The sequence below is a fragment of the Zonotrichia albicollis genome, chromosome 18 (assembly GCF_047830755.1).
Source record: "Zonotrichia albicollis isolate bZonAlb1 chromosome 18, bZonAlb1.hap1, whole genome shotgun sequence".
Classification (NCBI taxonomy): domain Eukaryota; kingdom Metazoa; phylum Chordata; class Aves; order Passeriformes; family Passerellidae; genus Zonotrichia; species Zonotrichia albicollis.
The window spans coordinates 8,379,784-8,395,333 of record NC_133836.1 but is presented as its reverse complement, the minus strand read 5'-3'; the positions used below and the strand labels follow the sequence as shown (position 1 = coordinate 8,395,333).

General features: G+C 44.4%; 1 protein-coding gene across 1 annotated transcript in view; it reads right to left on the bottom strand.

Moving 5' to 3' along the window:
* Positions 1-580: 580 nt before the first annotated feature.
* HIC2 (HIC ZBTB transcriptional repressor 2) overlaps positions 581-15,550 on the bottom strand; it is a 75,914-nt gene continuing 60,944 nt past the window's right edge. The window contains exons 2-3 of the mRNA XM_026794687.2: positions 13,476-13,619; positions 581-7,274 (exon numbers count right to left, since the gene is read on the bottom strand). Coding sequence (XP_026650488.1) covers positions 5,526-7,238 — 1,713 coding nt within the window. The 5' untranslated portion in view covers positions 7,239-7,274; positions 13,476-13,619 and the 3' untranslated portion in view covers positions 581-5,525. The remainder of the gene's footprint in view (positions 7,275-13,475; positions 13,620-15,550) is intronic.

The following is a 15,550-nucleotide window of genomic DNA, read 5'->3' as shown; positions in this document are numbered from 1 at the left end:
ATGAGATGGCAGAGGCTGTGGGCTTTGGCACGGAGCTCCCTCTGCCCATCCCAGGCCTCCACTCCCCACTGCTGACGTCCTTATTGCTACCACAGTAAACAGTACGTGAGGGACGAGGGACACTACAAAGGAGCTACATCCTGTCCTTCAGGCAGGACAAGAGCCTTGTCTCAGCCACAAGCTGCCATCAGAAGCACACAGCTATTCCTCAAGTGACTTTGACCTTCTCTGGATTTTGCCAGCAGTCACCTCAAATTTCATTTTGTTTCATTGAGTGTACTGGATGTTTCTCTGGTCAAGACCCATATTCCTGCTTTTCAGAACTGAAGCAACATGGTAAAATACTGCTAACCCAGACTTTGAACCTGCACTGCTTGAAAACAATGCTTTCCACACACAAGAGAGAGAGGAAAACAAAAACAAAAACCAAAACAGGAATCTTAAAAGAGTGACATTGTAAATTGAAACATTTAAATACAGCAAAACATAAATTCCTCTTCTATGCAAAGCTACAAAAGTCCAGTCTTTGTATTGTCTTCACAGGTTATGGTTTATGGCTATGCTGAGTCTCTGAGATTCCTTTTTTCTTTTTTTTTTCTTTTTTTTTTAATATATTTTTTTCATTTTTTTGAAATCCTGTAGAGAAGACCCTGCGGACACATCTTTGTGTTTGCAACTTTCTGAATTACATTGCAAAACTGTGCATACAGAATCTGAGAAATAAATACATTCATTACTGCACATACATATTGATACAAAAACAACACTGTCAAATAGTGTTTGCACCATCTTTGTTAGATATTAAGACCAGGCAAAATTAATATTTCATTTTCCATCAGCCCCCCCTCAAATGTTTGAGGTGGCTTTGGTGTAGAAGATAAAAGCTACAAAGGGTCAAGACTAATGATGGGGAGCTTTCTTAAACCTTTTTATTTTTGGCTTCAGCGTTATTTTAGCAAACCATCCTCATTGGTCTTCTTTAAACTGTTCTACCATGCAGGCGGACTTAGGTTTCCACCTAGGCAGCCTTAGGAGTTTTGGTCGGGCTCTTTGAGCAGGACTGTAGGGTCTGGAGTGAATCAATCCAGGTTCCCTTAAGGGGCCCAGAGGAGTCCCAGGCTCGGTGCCAGCCCAGGCTGGAGCTGCTCGGTGCCCGAGGGCAGGGCCACAGCTCTGCCCCGCAAAGCCTCACAGAAGCTGCGTGCCAATAGCTCTTTGGTGTCTTCTGTCAGCTTTGGGGCTCCTGCTAACAGCCCCAAGTGCACAGAGCTGGGCCTTTGGGGATTTTTTTGTCAGGAATTTGTTTTTGGAAGTTTTGCAGTAATGGACTGGAAAACAGCCCAGCTCCCCGTGGCTAAAGTTCAGGAGATGTGCTGGGTACAGCAGCTCCCACATCTTCTAACATCCTTTCTTATCTCCAGAGCTTCCTGCATCTCCCTTTGCCCTCTTGGTTCCCTCAGACTCCTCTGAGAAAGAGGGAGGCTTAAATGCCCCTACAATAGTGCCTGGGTCTCACTCCCAGCAACATCTCTCATGGATTGAAGAAAAAAAAATTCTACATGCCATATTTCTAATTGCCCACCCTCTCCCCACCCTCCCAGAGCAGGGCTGGAATGCAGGCTGGGACACAGATTCCCCCTCCCAAGCTGGGGAACACTGCCTAGCCTTCAGAGACAAACCAATGGAAAAAGCAAAGATTAATTTTGACTGGCCCCTAGATCTGTTGAGGTCTGAAACTGTAAAAGTTTATGTAAACAATGAGATAAATATATTAGTACTTTTCTGAGCCAAGTGAGGTTCCATACTCATTCAAATGTGCTTTGGTTTAAAAAATAGTTTTGTGAATTTGGGTATGAGCTTCTTATTCTTTTATACAACTTTTGCTATTTTATCTTTTTTTTCCTGTTATTCCGAAAACATTCTGGAACTAAGTGACTAAAGCATATACTTAAGCTGCCTGGCCTCTTTTTTTTTTTTCTTTTTTTTTTTTTTTTGTTTCCTTTTAAATTGGTTTTTTCCTCTTGAGGCTCTTTGTGTATTTAAAAAAAAAATTCAAAATAAAATTTTAAAAAAACAAAATCACAGCTCCCTCCCCCCCACCCTAAAATTCTTAAAATCTTAAATATGAAACTAGTGTTTTGCTTTCTCATTAAAATACAGAAAAATGTTGATACAATACTATGTCGTACAAATGCAGTTGAGTGTTTAGGCCCCAAGCAGGCCTGAAACAGTCCCTGAAGTTTTGAGTATTATTAGTTATTAATTATTACTGTCACAATTTGGAAAACGTTGTTTATACTCAATCTATGGAACACAACTTTACACAGCTATTTGAAAAAAGAACATAATTTCCTTTTGTACAATACTCTTGCTGTACACAGACTTTATGTCGTACTGTTTAAGTGCTGGGGAGGGGATTAAAAAAAAAAAAAAAAAAGATGCTCAAAAAAATAGTTTTAAAAAAATAGCATTGGGTCCTGAAAGTTCAACATAATTCTCAAGGCTTAAGAAACAAATGAAAGGGGCCCGGGGCAGGGGGAGAAGGTACATCACCCACACACATGTAGAAATGGAATTAAGAGAGGGGAGCAGGGCTTTGCCGGCTGAGGGGCTCCGTGCCTGGGCTGCTCCCGGGCTCGGCCGCCTCGGTCCCCGTGAATGCCGCTGTCCCAGGGTGACTCCGGCAGCTCCAGCTGCTGTCCCCAGCGCCACGGCAGGGACAGGGAGCTAAACCTGGCTTTGGAATGGGCTCCAGGGGAGCCGGGGCGGGGGCAGCTCCGCCCTGGGTGGCTGCAAAGGCGGGGTGACAGCGCCCAGAACGCATCTTGCACAGCTGTCCCCGCGCTCTGCTCACACTCCCTCTCACAGCAAGGTAGATGGCACGGCCTTCCCTGTCCTTCCCAAAGACTATTTTGGGGACATTCTCGAGGGGCGGGGTTGACAAAGAATCAAAGAGAAAATAATGCAATATTATATTCAAAAATGTGGAAGTGCTAAAGACGCTAGAAGCCCACTTAACCCCCGAAAAATAAACAGCGCGTCTGAGCACAAATCGCCAAAAGCAAAAGTCCATGCGCCCCTCGGCGCCCCGGGGCTCGCAGGCGTCCGGGAGCGAGCGGACAATGGCACCGGGAGAAGCACACGGGAGCGGCCGAGAGGGGCGAGTGTTCCCTGTAACGTGACACCAGGCCAAGGCTCAGCGCCTTTGGGTTGTCTATTGCTTGGAGCCTGGATTCCAGTTTCCTCAGTTCAGTCAATTGACCCAAAAACTTCTCATGGACTAGTCTACCTTAAAAAAAACCCAAATAACAAAAAACGAAACAAAACAAAACAAAAAAAAAAACCAAGCCAAAAAAACCCCAATAGAAAATGAAGCTTATATTTCTTTGTTTTAGTCAAACATGCTCACTTTTTTCTTTTTTTTTTTCTTTTTTGGTCAAAACTTTAAAAAATTGTTCGTTTTGTTTCTTTTTTTAAAAAAAAAAAGACAAAACGTGAGGTTTGGTAAAACTTACGCATAGAGACTATACTGGTTTGAGTGGAAAAAAAAAACCAAACAAAACACCAAAAACCAACAAATGAAAAAATGCAAGTGTAAACCTTAGTCATTTCAGAAGGGATGATTCTACTGGCTGTGAATTTTTACCACCACAGTCACGGGAGGCTTGAAATAAGCCATAGCTTTCCACAAGGTCACGCCAACAAAGTCAAGGGGGCCAAGAATCAGTGGGCAAAGTTCTCTGTCTTCTCTCCTAAACCAATAGCAGCTGTTGGCTGTGATGTCTTAGGCAGATGTTGCAAGAACATTTTGTTTCTTTTTCTTTTCATTTTTTCTTTTTTTTTTTTTTTTGTGTGCGTGTGTTAAATTGTCTAAAAGGGAGGATATGAAACACTTTGGTTTGCTTTCTCCTCCTCTCCCCCACCTTATTGCACTCTGGATTCTAGTAAATTATAGGCTGCTATGCCCTCACCCTCTGTCCTGCCAGGTGTTTACAGACTGACCCAGATGTGCTGGGGGAGTGGAAGATGAGGGGGACATTTTCCCCTCCCCATAGTATCCAGACTCAATAAACAAAGCTGGAAAGGGCCCAAAAAGCTCAGAGAAGTTTTCTGCTTTTATCTAAAAGTGACTACAGACAGCCAAGAGACCGCGAATTGAGCCAGTCCAAGCAGCCAGCACAGCCTCTAGCTCAGTCTATTTTTTGCTTTGTCTTTGGCCAAGCTTTGCTTTAACATTTCTCTAGTTGACTTTTGATGGAAGGACGGGGTGGTAAAAATCCCTTAACTTTAATTTAGCTTCTACTTTTATACATTTAATTACTTACAATTAAAAAAAAATGCCTAATCTTTCACTAACCATCTTATTGTTCTCATGAATTCAAGAGGTAGCAAAGGTAACAAGTCTGTCCACACAGACTTGCTCTTTAGTGAGGGAGGAAAGCTAAAAACATACACACACACAAAAAATAAAATAAAAAAATAATAAAAAAGTACCTATGGAACTTGTAGCAAGTCCAGCCTACATCAAACCCCCTCCCCACCCACCCACCCTAGAATTAACCTCAGACCTTCCAGTTCAAACATTCACATAAACGTTACAATGGTTTTTCCTTTAATAAAACAAGTACCTCTAAGCAAAGAATATTCATACGAAACTACTAGAAAAGTAAAGACGACCCCCTGCTCACTGAAAGAAATTCCCAGGGCATCCAGTCCCTGTTCAGTCATGGGTAAGGCAAAAGAGGTTTGCATGTTTTATGGGAGGAGCTGGCACGTGGTTATGTGTGCCAAGGACAAAGATCAAAACCAAAATGGGGAGGGATGGTAAGGGAGGCTTTGCCATTTGTTAAATGAAGTACTGGGACTGGTGCAGCCCTGAGAGCTGCTCCTCACCATCGCCAGCCCAGGGGGACAGGGGTGGGCTCCACCACTGCTGTGGCTTTCCCACAGTCTCTGGAGGGACTGCCAACCCCGTGAGATGGTCCACAGACTCAGCTTCTGCACTTGAGAATGCTGCTATTTCACAGCTACTTAGGCCACTGAAAAGGTGTATTTTGTTGTTTTTTGTTTTTTTTTAATGGCAAGAAATACCCCTACTGAGTTTGGTTTTAAGAGAGGAGATGAGTACAGTGACAGGAACACAGAAAGAGGCAGGCAGGGGGAGCCAGCAGAGACTGAAAGTTCCCCAAGGTCCCCCTACCTGCTCCAGATAAACAATATGGCAATGAAGTCGATGTGTGCAAAAAGAAGAGACATTTCTTGCCAGGTCATCAAAATTTGAAGGGAGACTGGGACTAAATGCATCAGCTTGGCTGTGGACCTTTCTTTTCTTAAAAAAAGGAAAAAAAATGAACTTTTTTTTTTTAAATGTTAAAGCTACATTTGTTTAGGCCTCTCATGACTGAACAGAGTATGGGGAGTTGCCCCTTTTTTTTTTTTTCTTTTTTCTTTTTTTTTTAAGCAGCAAGTCTACAGAAAGGTAAATCACTGCGGATGGGCTTGAAGCTCATTCTGGAGTCTTTGGCTTATGTGGGAGAGGTATGCATTCGCAGGTGGCTGATCAGATTGCGCTGCTGGGTGAATTTCCCACCACACAGTTGACATTCGTAAGGTTTTTCTCCTGAGTGGACACGCATATGCTCTGTTAGTCGGTACTGCCGGGTAAAGCGCATCCCACATTCCTCGCAAGCAAAGGGCTTGAGCCCCAGGTGGCTGCGCATGTGCCGTGTCATGGTGCCACGCTGTGTGAACATCTTGCCGCAGATGTTGCAAGGGAAGGGCCGCGTCAGCCAGTGAGTCTTCTCGTGCTGCCGCAGCGTGGCCGGATCCTTGTAGCTCTTCTCACACACTGAACACTTGAAGGGCCGGGACTCCGCAGCGTAGGACTGATTGGGGTTGGACAAATCCTCAGCTTCATCCTTGCTGCCGTACGTGCCTTCCTCCTTGATGTAAAGGTCTTCCTCGGTGTGCGTTTCCACGTGGGCATTGAGCTGCTCAGAGCTCGGGAAGCCTTTGCCACAGGGAATGCAGACATACAGGTTGTCACCATAGGCCACTGGCTCAAACCCCTCCTGCCGGTAGACGTAGTTGGCACTGGTATGGCCGCCGCTCTCGCTCTCACTCTGGCCACTGTCATCACTGTTCTCCTTACCGTTTTCTACCTCCTCCTTACACGGGTAGGGCAGGTCTGCCCCGTAGGCCCCAGCCAGACTCCTCTCCACAGACTTGGACAAGGGCCCCAGCAGGATACCATTGGGCAGCCCTTCACCCTCGTCCCTGTCTTTGCCCCCTTCTTTTCGGTCAAAGGCATTGTCTTTCTTGATCCACTCCTTCTTGCGGGACGAGTGCCGGAGGCCCTTGCGCTGGCTGCTCTCTGTCAGTGAGTGGTGGCACTCCTCACTCAGATCCATCTCCATGGGGTCGCTGCTGTCCGCCATGCTGTGGGGGGCTCCGACGCCGGGCTCGTCGAACGATGAGGCACTGTTGGCTGCAGGGGCTGAGGCAGATTGGGGAGAGCCGTGCTGGCTTTCGCTGTGCTGCGTGTCATCGTGGGAGGCTGCGGCAGGGAGCGAGGGGCTTTTTTTGGACAGGTCAAGGCCTAGTTCCTGGTCACCGGTGCTCCCGTTCGCACTGCTGCTCCCACCGCCGTTCTTGCTGGTTCCCCTGCTTAAGGAGTGACAGTTCTCTTGGTTGGAGCTGCTGATGAAGACCTCGTCATCAGAGAGCTTTCCCTTTGACAGCTCCTTTGAGTGCGAGCCCTTCAACCCCTCATTTGACCCTGAATAGCGAGCTTGGATGACTGAAGCAGTGGAAAGTCTCTGACTCCTGGCAGATCTCCCAACACCAAGGCCACCGGCCTTGCCAGCAAAGGACTTGCCGTTCCGCTTCAGCTTCTTTCTGCAGAGAGCTGCCAGGTCGTGCAGTTGGAGGTAGCTTGCTGCGGTGAGGAGAGCGTTAAAGTTCTGTTCACCAGGCTGGTCAGTCGTTAAGAGCTTGCCAGTATAAATAAAGTCCAAGATCTGCCGGAACACGGTGGGGTTCACCATGTCCGTGTCTAAGTTTATCAGGTTGTCATGCAGGACAAGGGATTTGAAATACATGCTGCTGGCTGCCAGGATGTTCTTATGGGCACGAAACAGGGCATTTTCTACCACAATGATCACATCACAGAGGAAACCTTTGGCTCGTTGCTGGTTCAGCTGCAGTAGCAGTTGTTTGGCATGATTTGGCAGTTCCATCTCCACCTTCTCGTCCTCTCACCTTCACCCTACCACCTGAAAAACACGAGGATGAGAGGTGTGAGCGTGCTGTCTCCACTAGAGCAGGTTACATTTCATAGACTGGTTTAACACAGTGCAGACTATGTTAGGCTTGACACTGACTTGGGAGATCTAAGTACATTGAGCCCTGCAAGCTGTGATCCTGCTGGGAATACAGAGAAATATTTCTCATGCTAAGACTTGATTCAAGTCTTTCAAAAATCAGATTTGTAATTATCTTTTTACAAAAGTAATTGTCATTGGCTGGAATCACTATTCAAAAGATACCAGCATGAAAACAATAGTTAGGTACAGAGGAAAGCTCTTTTCTCATGACACAGACTTGAAGGGAGTATGAGAAGTGAGAAAAAGAGGAAGAAAAGAGAAGCATCTACTTCACTGTCATTTGCATATCTGAGCATGTAAAATAATTAGCATAAACTGCAGCTTCCCGGCTTTAATGTGGAGTTTGTTTCTTGGCCGTTACATGTTGAAATCTTGTAACACCCAGCTGCTCTGGGGTTGAGAAAATGACATGCAGCAACTAAATCCATTGAAGATGGAATTACCCACACTGAGGTGTGAATGGGAAGCCTCCTTAAGAGAATAAAAAGCTGCTTTAAAAACCACTTCCCTGGCTATGTCCATATCCCAATCCATTAACACGTAGGGTTAGAATCAACCCTCAACTGGCTGAAATTCAGGATGCTGAGCTAGCTAAATGTCACCAAATGTCTTCATAAATCTGAAACATTTTTCTCAAGTTAATTTTGTTCTGTCTTTAATTTATGAATAATTTTGTTTAAAATAATAGAGTTAAGTAGCATATCTCAAGTCACAGTTTCTCTATCCTGAAATACTGTAAAGAGAGGAAAATTGTGGTTACCTGCATATAGTTAATGCATTTCACAAACAGTAGTCATGATGTATTTTAGTTTAGATGTTTATATTGGCCTTCCCAGTAGTATGGACTGTAGGAAACAGCCACATTGAGATATGTCAGAACTAACTGCAGTTGCACGTTAGGTAGATATTACAATCAAACCCAGAATTCAATCTGGGACTGCATTTGGGAACCCAAGATCAATTTTTTTTCCTTGTTTTTTGGAAGGCTTTTTGGTGCGTGTGCGTTTGTTTGAAAGTGCCAACTACTACTTGCATTTATCCATTACAGTTAATTTAAAATAGTTTCTGAGGTTTAAAAGGAGGAATTAAATACCAAATTAACAACAACCACCATTTAGCCTTCTACTTCCTTTCTTCCTTTCCCAGTTCATCATATTATTGAAACATTTCTCTTATTGAAGGAGAAGCAAGCCATAAATAGAGAAATTAAGAGCTTAAGCTCTCTCTTAAAAACATCATCAGTTAATTTTTTTATTGTTTGTGTGTTCCATTACCACACTCTGTCCCATCAGAGTTCAAATGATGAAGGATCAGACTGCATTATGTTCCCTCTGTGCCAAGTGTAGGTACACAACAAAAAGAAATAAGGAGTGATGCATTTAGTATAAAAAATTGCTTCCCTCAAACCTGATCCTTACTATGTGATGATAAGTAGAAAGACTGCATTTGGCAGAAAGGTGGTAAATTTACATCATCCATTTCTGCACAACAGAGAAGTTCTGCTTTATGAAAAAAGCTACCAAAAAGATAAAAAATGAAGTATTTCCTCCAGCATTGTTGCTTGACTTCCCTGGTACTTTTCCTAAAAGATCTGCCAAGCAGGTGCCTCCCTTTTTCCACAGGACACAGCTCTTTGCTTGTTTGCTGGTCAGCCTGGTGCTTGCTTATGCTTTTGGTGGAATTTCTTGGTGGCTCTTCAGTGCAGCAGCACCTAATTTAGCATCCCCACAGATCCCTCTGGCTCATCCCCCTGACCCACAGCTACAAAGGCTGCTCTGCTTCCCCATTTGATTTTGTTTCAGCAATGGATGGCAACTCAAGAACACGGTGGATTCACCGCGGTGCCTCTGTGCATGGATGTTCCCAGAGCTCGATGCCTTTAGAAAGGGTGGCAGCCAAAAGGAGGAAGTACAGGCTTGCCATGGTGCTAGTTCCACCCATAGTATTTCTGTAATAGAAACTCACCCTGCAGAATCAGAAAAATGTGATAGGACAGGGGCTCCTGTCCTCCCCTGAGCAGTGCTGAGCATTTAAAAACCAAGTTTTGATGTAATTAGTCTGATCAGAGTTGCAGGATAGAGGATGCAGCATGTCTGGTTCTTGTGGATTGCTTCCAGAATTGCTGATTAAGGGGAAGAAGCAGCAGCACAGAGGCACAAAATACTCACTTTTATCTAGCCAGGCCAGTAAGAGCCCTTACTTCTGGGTCACTGAGATACATCGATAGGGGAGGACAAAAACATGGCTTGCAACTTAACAGCATCTTGCTATATAAATGCATCCTGCATTTACAGCAAGATACAGCCTAGTACTACAGATAGCAGGAAACAGCCTAGCACTACAATTTCACTGCAAACATCGTGGTGCTTTGCCATGCATGTAACACACAAAATCCCTGGGTATGATTTTTAAGTGTTCCATAAAGGACAAATATGGGAAAGGAAAGGAAACAGTACAGCCAATATTTTCTGCCTAAACAAAGTAGTCGTAATAATAATATTACTGAAGTTTAAGTAGGCTTATTTCCCATTGATGTAGCACTAAGAGCAGAGGTCTAGAAATCACTGGATTCAAGCTAAGCCTTAAGGCTTAAAACAGCTATTAATGCAGAATATTTTTAGTGTTTTACTTTTTTTTGTTTTACTTTTTTTTCCCTTTCTCCCTTAAATGATATTGAAACCAAGTAATGAGCCAACAGAGAAAGCCCTGGAAAGAGAGTTAGAATTCTAATTCTGCTACTGACCTTCATGAGAAAGATAATGTTATTATTACTGAGTATGTTCTGCTGCATAAAAACTAGCATAGTACAAGTTGTTTAAATTACCTCTATTTATCTCATGTGTCAAATTTTACAGGACTGCTCATGTTCAGTAGGACATATGTATAAGGTAGGCTATTACTTTCTGTAGATTTCAAATGCAGTGGTCTGGTGTAAGCAGTATAACCATGCCTATCAAATTTGAATTTGTTAGCTGAAGTCTAACGCGGATTTAACAACCCCCAAAAAAATGAATGTAATGAATCAAGGCAGCAAAACCTTCAACCAAGCTTAGAGCATTGTGTTTAAAACATTGTCAGAATTGCCCACCAAGGGCTTTGCCCAGGACAGGAGTATGGCTCAGAGAACTCTCCTTTGGCTGATGTCCCTTTGTTGACAAAAGCCTTGTAGCAGCCTGCCTTGTGTATCTTGTGCAGTCCTCAACAAAAATAAATCCAGTCCAGATATTTCAGAGAGGTGTCTAGTTACAAACTCTTCTTTGACCATGATGCATTTCAGAGGTGGAGGAGGAAAGGTGTGTTGGAAAAGTTGTTAGCAAAAGAGAAGCAGGCATTATTTCTTAACTTATGGCATTCCTAGAATCTCACTTCTAGCTGGAAGCATGGGACCTAGGACAACTGCAAGTTTAAATCTTGTTTAAAAGTTATTTGCTCAAAGAAATGGCAGGTGCAGCCTGAGAAAGGCCTTGCTATCCATTTGTTTGCAGGGAGTGTCTCTTAACAAACCGTAACATTTGACTAACATCACCACAACCCTCCAAAGCCCTAAAAAATCATCACAGTGGGTTTATACTTCTTGTATTTCAGTATCATTTTTAATAACCCTTCCTTTTCTGTTTTCTGGAAAGAAAAAAAAAAAACAAAACACCAAAAAAAAACCACACTCCCAGTTCAGAGGAGCCCTGGTTCAGAAAAGGCTCAGGTGCATTTCTAGTAAAAAACCCAACTCCCCAGACCTCAAGAATACATAAATGTCCACTGGGGCCACAGTCTTTAAACACTGAATGTGGTGTGCAAAATTTCACCCATTTGTAGTTAAAAGAGGATTACAGAAGGCTCTGGACAAATGGCAGCAGTGATGGTCTTTTCCCAGATTCAGCTTGGGTTTCTCACATTCAAGACACTTTTTTCAGAGCAGTGAACCTGCTCAAATACTCCCATGCTAGAAGGGAATGAAACAAGGCTAAGACTCTCCACTACCTCCACCATATCCATGACACTGAGACACAGCACATGCAAAGACATGAGAAGTACAGGGCACAAATCACAGAATACAGTAATGCTGCAAGCAGATGCCACACATCAAACAAAGCTTTGCAAGCTAAGAGCCGACAGCACCTTCATACCCAACACTGCCCCAGGAGCTGGGAGCTGCGAGCTGCTGTGCCCAGCCTGGGGCACACCCTGACCCCAGGGGCTCTGCAAACACACAGGCTGCTCCTGCAGCTGTGCTGCTCTCACTACAGCAGGAAAAAACTTCATTTGCTCTCAATTTGCACAAAGACTCTGGACACCACAGAAAATGAAATTGCTAAACAGAGGAGAAGAGAAATCCCTTCACCTCTTTCACCAGTATAAAATGTACATATTCACTACAGGTTTGATTCTCTTTAATATCACTAAATCTCTATCCAAAAGTAATTGCTGAATGAATGCTAAATGTGTTATCTTAGCAACTTCTGGCAGGAGATGCTCTTTGATTTCATCTCTGAGTTATAGATTGCAGCACATGAATATTGTTTACCTTTTAAGAAGCAACACCAGTGAAGCAAAGAATCAATCATAAACAGATCTAAGGAATCACTCATTTCACGTAGAGGATTTGTGGCTGGATGAGAAGGCTAGACACCAAGCACCTGAACAGTGAGTTAACAGTACTGCAGATAAAAACCAACAAACAGATTAGATGTGATGTATCAAATTAGATGCTGTTAAAACATCAGCCTACTGTGCATGTTATAATAGACCCAGGAAAAGACAGTGGCCTGCTTACTTATTGCTCCACCTTCCCAAGCAGTTGGGCTGCACTGAGCAGACACTGCAGCAGTGAGCATGGGGAACAAGACAAAATGAAATCCACTGTTTCCTACATAGCTCTCTCCCACCAATGTGACATTAAAAATGCTGTGTCCAGCTGCTACTGGAACTGAGTGAAACTGAAACAGATGACTTCTGCACCCTTCAGCTTCAGATGAACCAACTTTTTTTTGAGCACTTGATGACCCCACTGGGAAGAGAGCTTCCCTGTTCCCCACTGGCTGATCTGATCTTCCTTTCCCCACATCCCAACAGAACCAGGACCCTCAGAGGTGTCAGTGCAGTGGGTGGTTCACAGCCACTAACCTGCCCCCAGGAGTTGCACTTGGCAGGTCATTAGCCCATGACTTTTAAAGATATTCACATTCTAGAACAGCAAAAGCACGGGGAGAAGTGCTGGAACTGCATTATTCCGAATGGTTCCCTATCCCCAGCCCCTTGGAGCAGTCAGATAGCAGAATTCAGAAGCTGAGGCACAAACATGCATTTTCATCACTGGCAGTGGAGCAGCAAAAGCTCTGTGAAGAAGGCTCAAGCAGAAAACAGGATGCAGCACCCTTGTTTTTCTCACACAAATATTTAGCACTTTAAAATAGCTAAGACCAACATGTGAAGTTACTCAGGCAGAGGTCTGCAGAGCTGGGGGAGGGAGAGAAAACATGCAGGACAGATCAGGATGTGCAGCTGATTTTGCAGGTGTGGGCATGGAAAAGCGAAGGAAAATGGAGGATGGAGGATCATTTTGCAGAGGATACCACATCAGCAAACTGAAAGTGGCCCTTGTTTAATTTGTTACATTCCAATTAGTGCCAGGCAGAACTGCCCTCCTGGCTCCCCGAGGCAGCTCTTGCAGGACTCCTGCAGAAATGGCCCAGCTTTGCTTAGGGACATGAGCACCTGTCTGGTACCTCTGTGCGGCAACGTTTGGATATCTGGGACATGGGCAATACCTGCTCAACTGCTACCAGCTCCTGGCCCAAAAAGGAGAGGAAAAAAAGAGTGAGATGATTTCCCAGTCCCTTCTCTCATGTTCTAGAAGAACAAGGAGAGCCTGACATGGCTAGGCCCTTCTCTACTGCATGGCAAACTTCCCAGGGAAGGGGAATCTCCGTGGGTGAAAAGGGAAGGAGCTCTGTTGTGCATGAAAGCACTAAAATCAGGAGAGCAAAGTGATTTCCAGTCAGTGCAAGGCTGCAGCAAAGCAGGAACACCCTGCTATACAAGCTGAAACTGTGAGCAGTAGAATGCAGATTTAACCACTTGGTTGCCGCTTACCATGCCAGGTACATTGGGCTAAAGGCACCTCCATCCAGTGCTGCCCGACGTGCCAGGTACATCCCATGATGTTCCATTGAAATCACAACAGGCCATCAATAGAACGTGGCTGCACGGATGCAGAATGGAGAACCAGCAGGGACGCTGTTAAATGCAATTAAAATACTGCAATCAAAATTGAAACGTACATTTTAATACAGCCACCTGCCTTAAATGTGTAACTGCTAGAACAACCTCCCCTCCACCCATCTCCCACAGCTGGTGAACTGTGACAGAAGCAGAACAGGACTCTGCAAGTTTCTTACTGATGCTCCCTGGCCACTTGTGTTCATGGCTCCCAAGAGCACTGAGCTTCAGGGGGACCAGTTCACACGTATCCAAAACCAGCAGATCCCAGGATGTCTGCACCAGCTTCCTTCTGCCCAGAAATTCAGGCAATGAAAAATCATCATCATGCAGAAATGCCTCTCTGACAAGAACAGCCTGGTGCCAGAGCTTTTGGTCTCATTCCCAACACAGTACAGCAAAGAAACACTTCAAACCTGATCCACTGTGTTGTCCCCATTTCCCTGGCCCACTTCCCAAGCCTTTGAAAATATCTTCTAGAGATGTTATGGCATTGGACCAGGCTGGATACTTTGGTGCAAGGTGGAAGAAGACGACACTGTGTACCCTCTCCTATTTATAATGATGCTTCAGTGATCATTTAATCTCCATTCTTGGAGACTGGAGATCAAGTTGATTCATGGTGAACTGCAGCTTGTATGCGCATCACAAAACTTAAGGTCTGTAATTCCACCCCCCCTTGCCCAAAGAAAAAAGCAACATCATCTTTTCCATGTCAGGGAAAGGCACACAGCACAGCCACCCTGGGTTTGACAAGCTGGTTGTATCCTCTGCATCTCCTTCCCATGGACCTCCTCTAATCAGCTCCAGCAGGATTATCGTGGAGCAGTCTCAGGGTAGATGCTAAGAACAGGTTCCTTTCTACAAGTGGTGATGCTGCCCCAGTGAAAACAAACAAAGAAAGCCCAAACCCACAAAAAACCAGTACAGAAATAACCCTGCAGCCTGGCAGGGATTTAACATGGGTTTTTGGACCCTGATGGTAAAGTGAAACATGTGCATAGCTTTTATCACATTGATGGCTGCATGTCTCCAGCTGTGTTTCTGGAGATAGAAATCTTACATTTTATAAGTGAGAATACTATTGATTATCAGCCTTAAAAGATAAAAGGCCAAATGAAAAAGACCTATAATATTTAATGTTGAATGAAAGAGAGCATGAAGGTGGACACAGGCCTGAGAAATGGAATGGATTGTCATGAAAAGGACAGAGTATAAGAAGATAGTTCATTCTTCCTGAACATCTGCTGGGCTTAGGCCCAGGACAGTGTTCCCATCATTCCCACCTGCATACTTATCCCCACAACTCTGTAACCAAACCCCTTTCACACTGAAATAATAGATCTTTTGTATTCAGATCACCCTGTTTTGACTGCTGTAGGCTGAAGATTTTTAAATCTTGTCAATTTAATGAAGAAGTGAAATGTAAGCAACTGTTTGCCTACTGACCTGGGCTGTGCTCAGTCAGGAGCATTTGCTGAACCAGTCTGAACAGACCACTGCCAGCATGAACAGGCCAACCCACAGTTAACTACCACACTTGAAGCACCCTGGGCCAGAGCTCCAGGAATTTGGAGCTCCCCCCTCTCCAGAAGATCACGCTCTGCACAGCATTAGAGCAAGCTGAACTCTGGCTGAATCTCCCAGCATCTCAACCATAAGCAATACCAGCAATTCTCAGTTTAACAGAGGCTGTATGCTGCATAAAGGTATTTCTTGAACAGCAGCTCAAACATGAGGTTTTTCCCACCCAGATTACATCAATTTACTTCTCGCCACTGTGAAGCAAGGGCTCTTCTCCATAGTTGCATTCCCCTCTAGGGCAGAGTTTAGCAGAGAACTGCTCCAACCAAAGGTGTTTCCTACTGTTAGAACATCTCACTGCAGTCAGAAATGAAGCTTCCTGCCAACTCCTAAACAGAGTGCTTGTATATTATACATTTATTGTC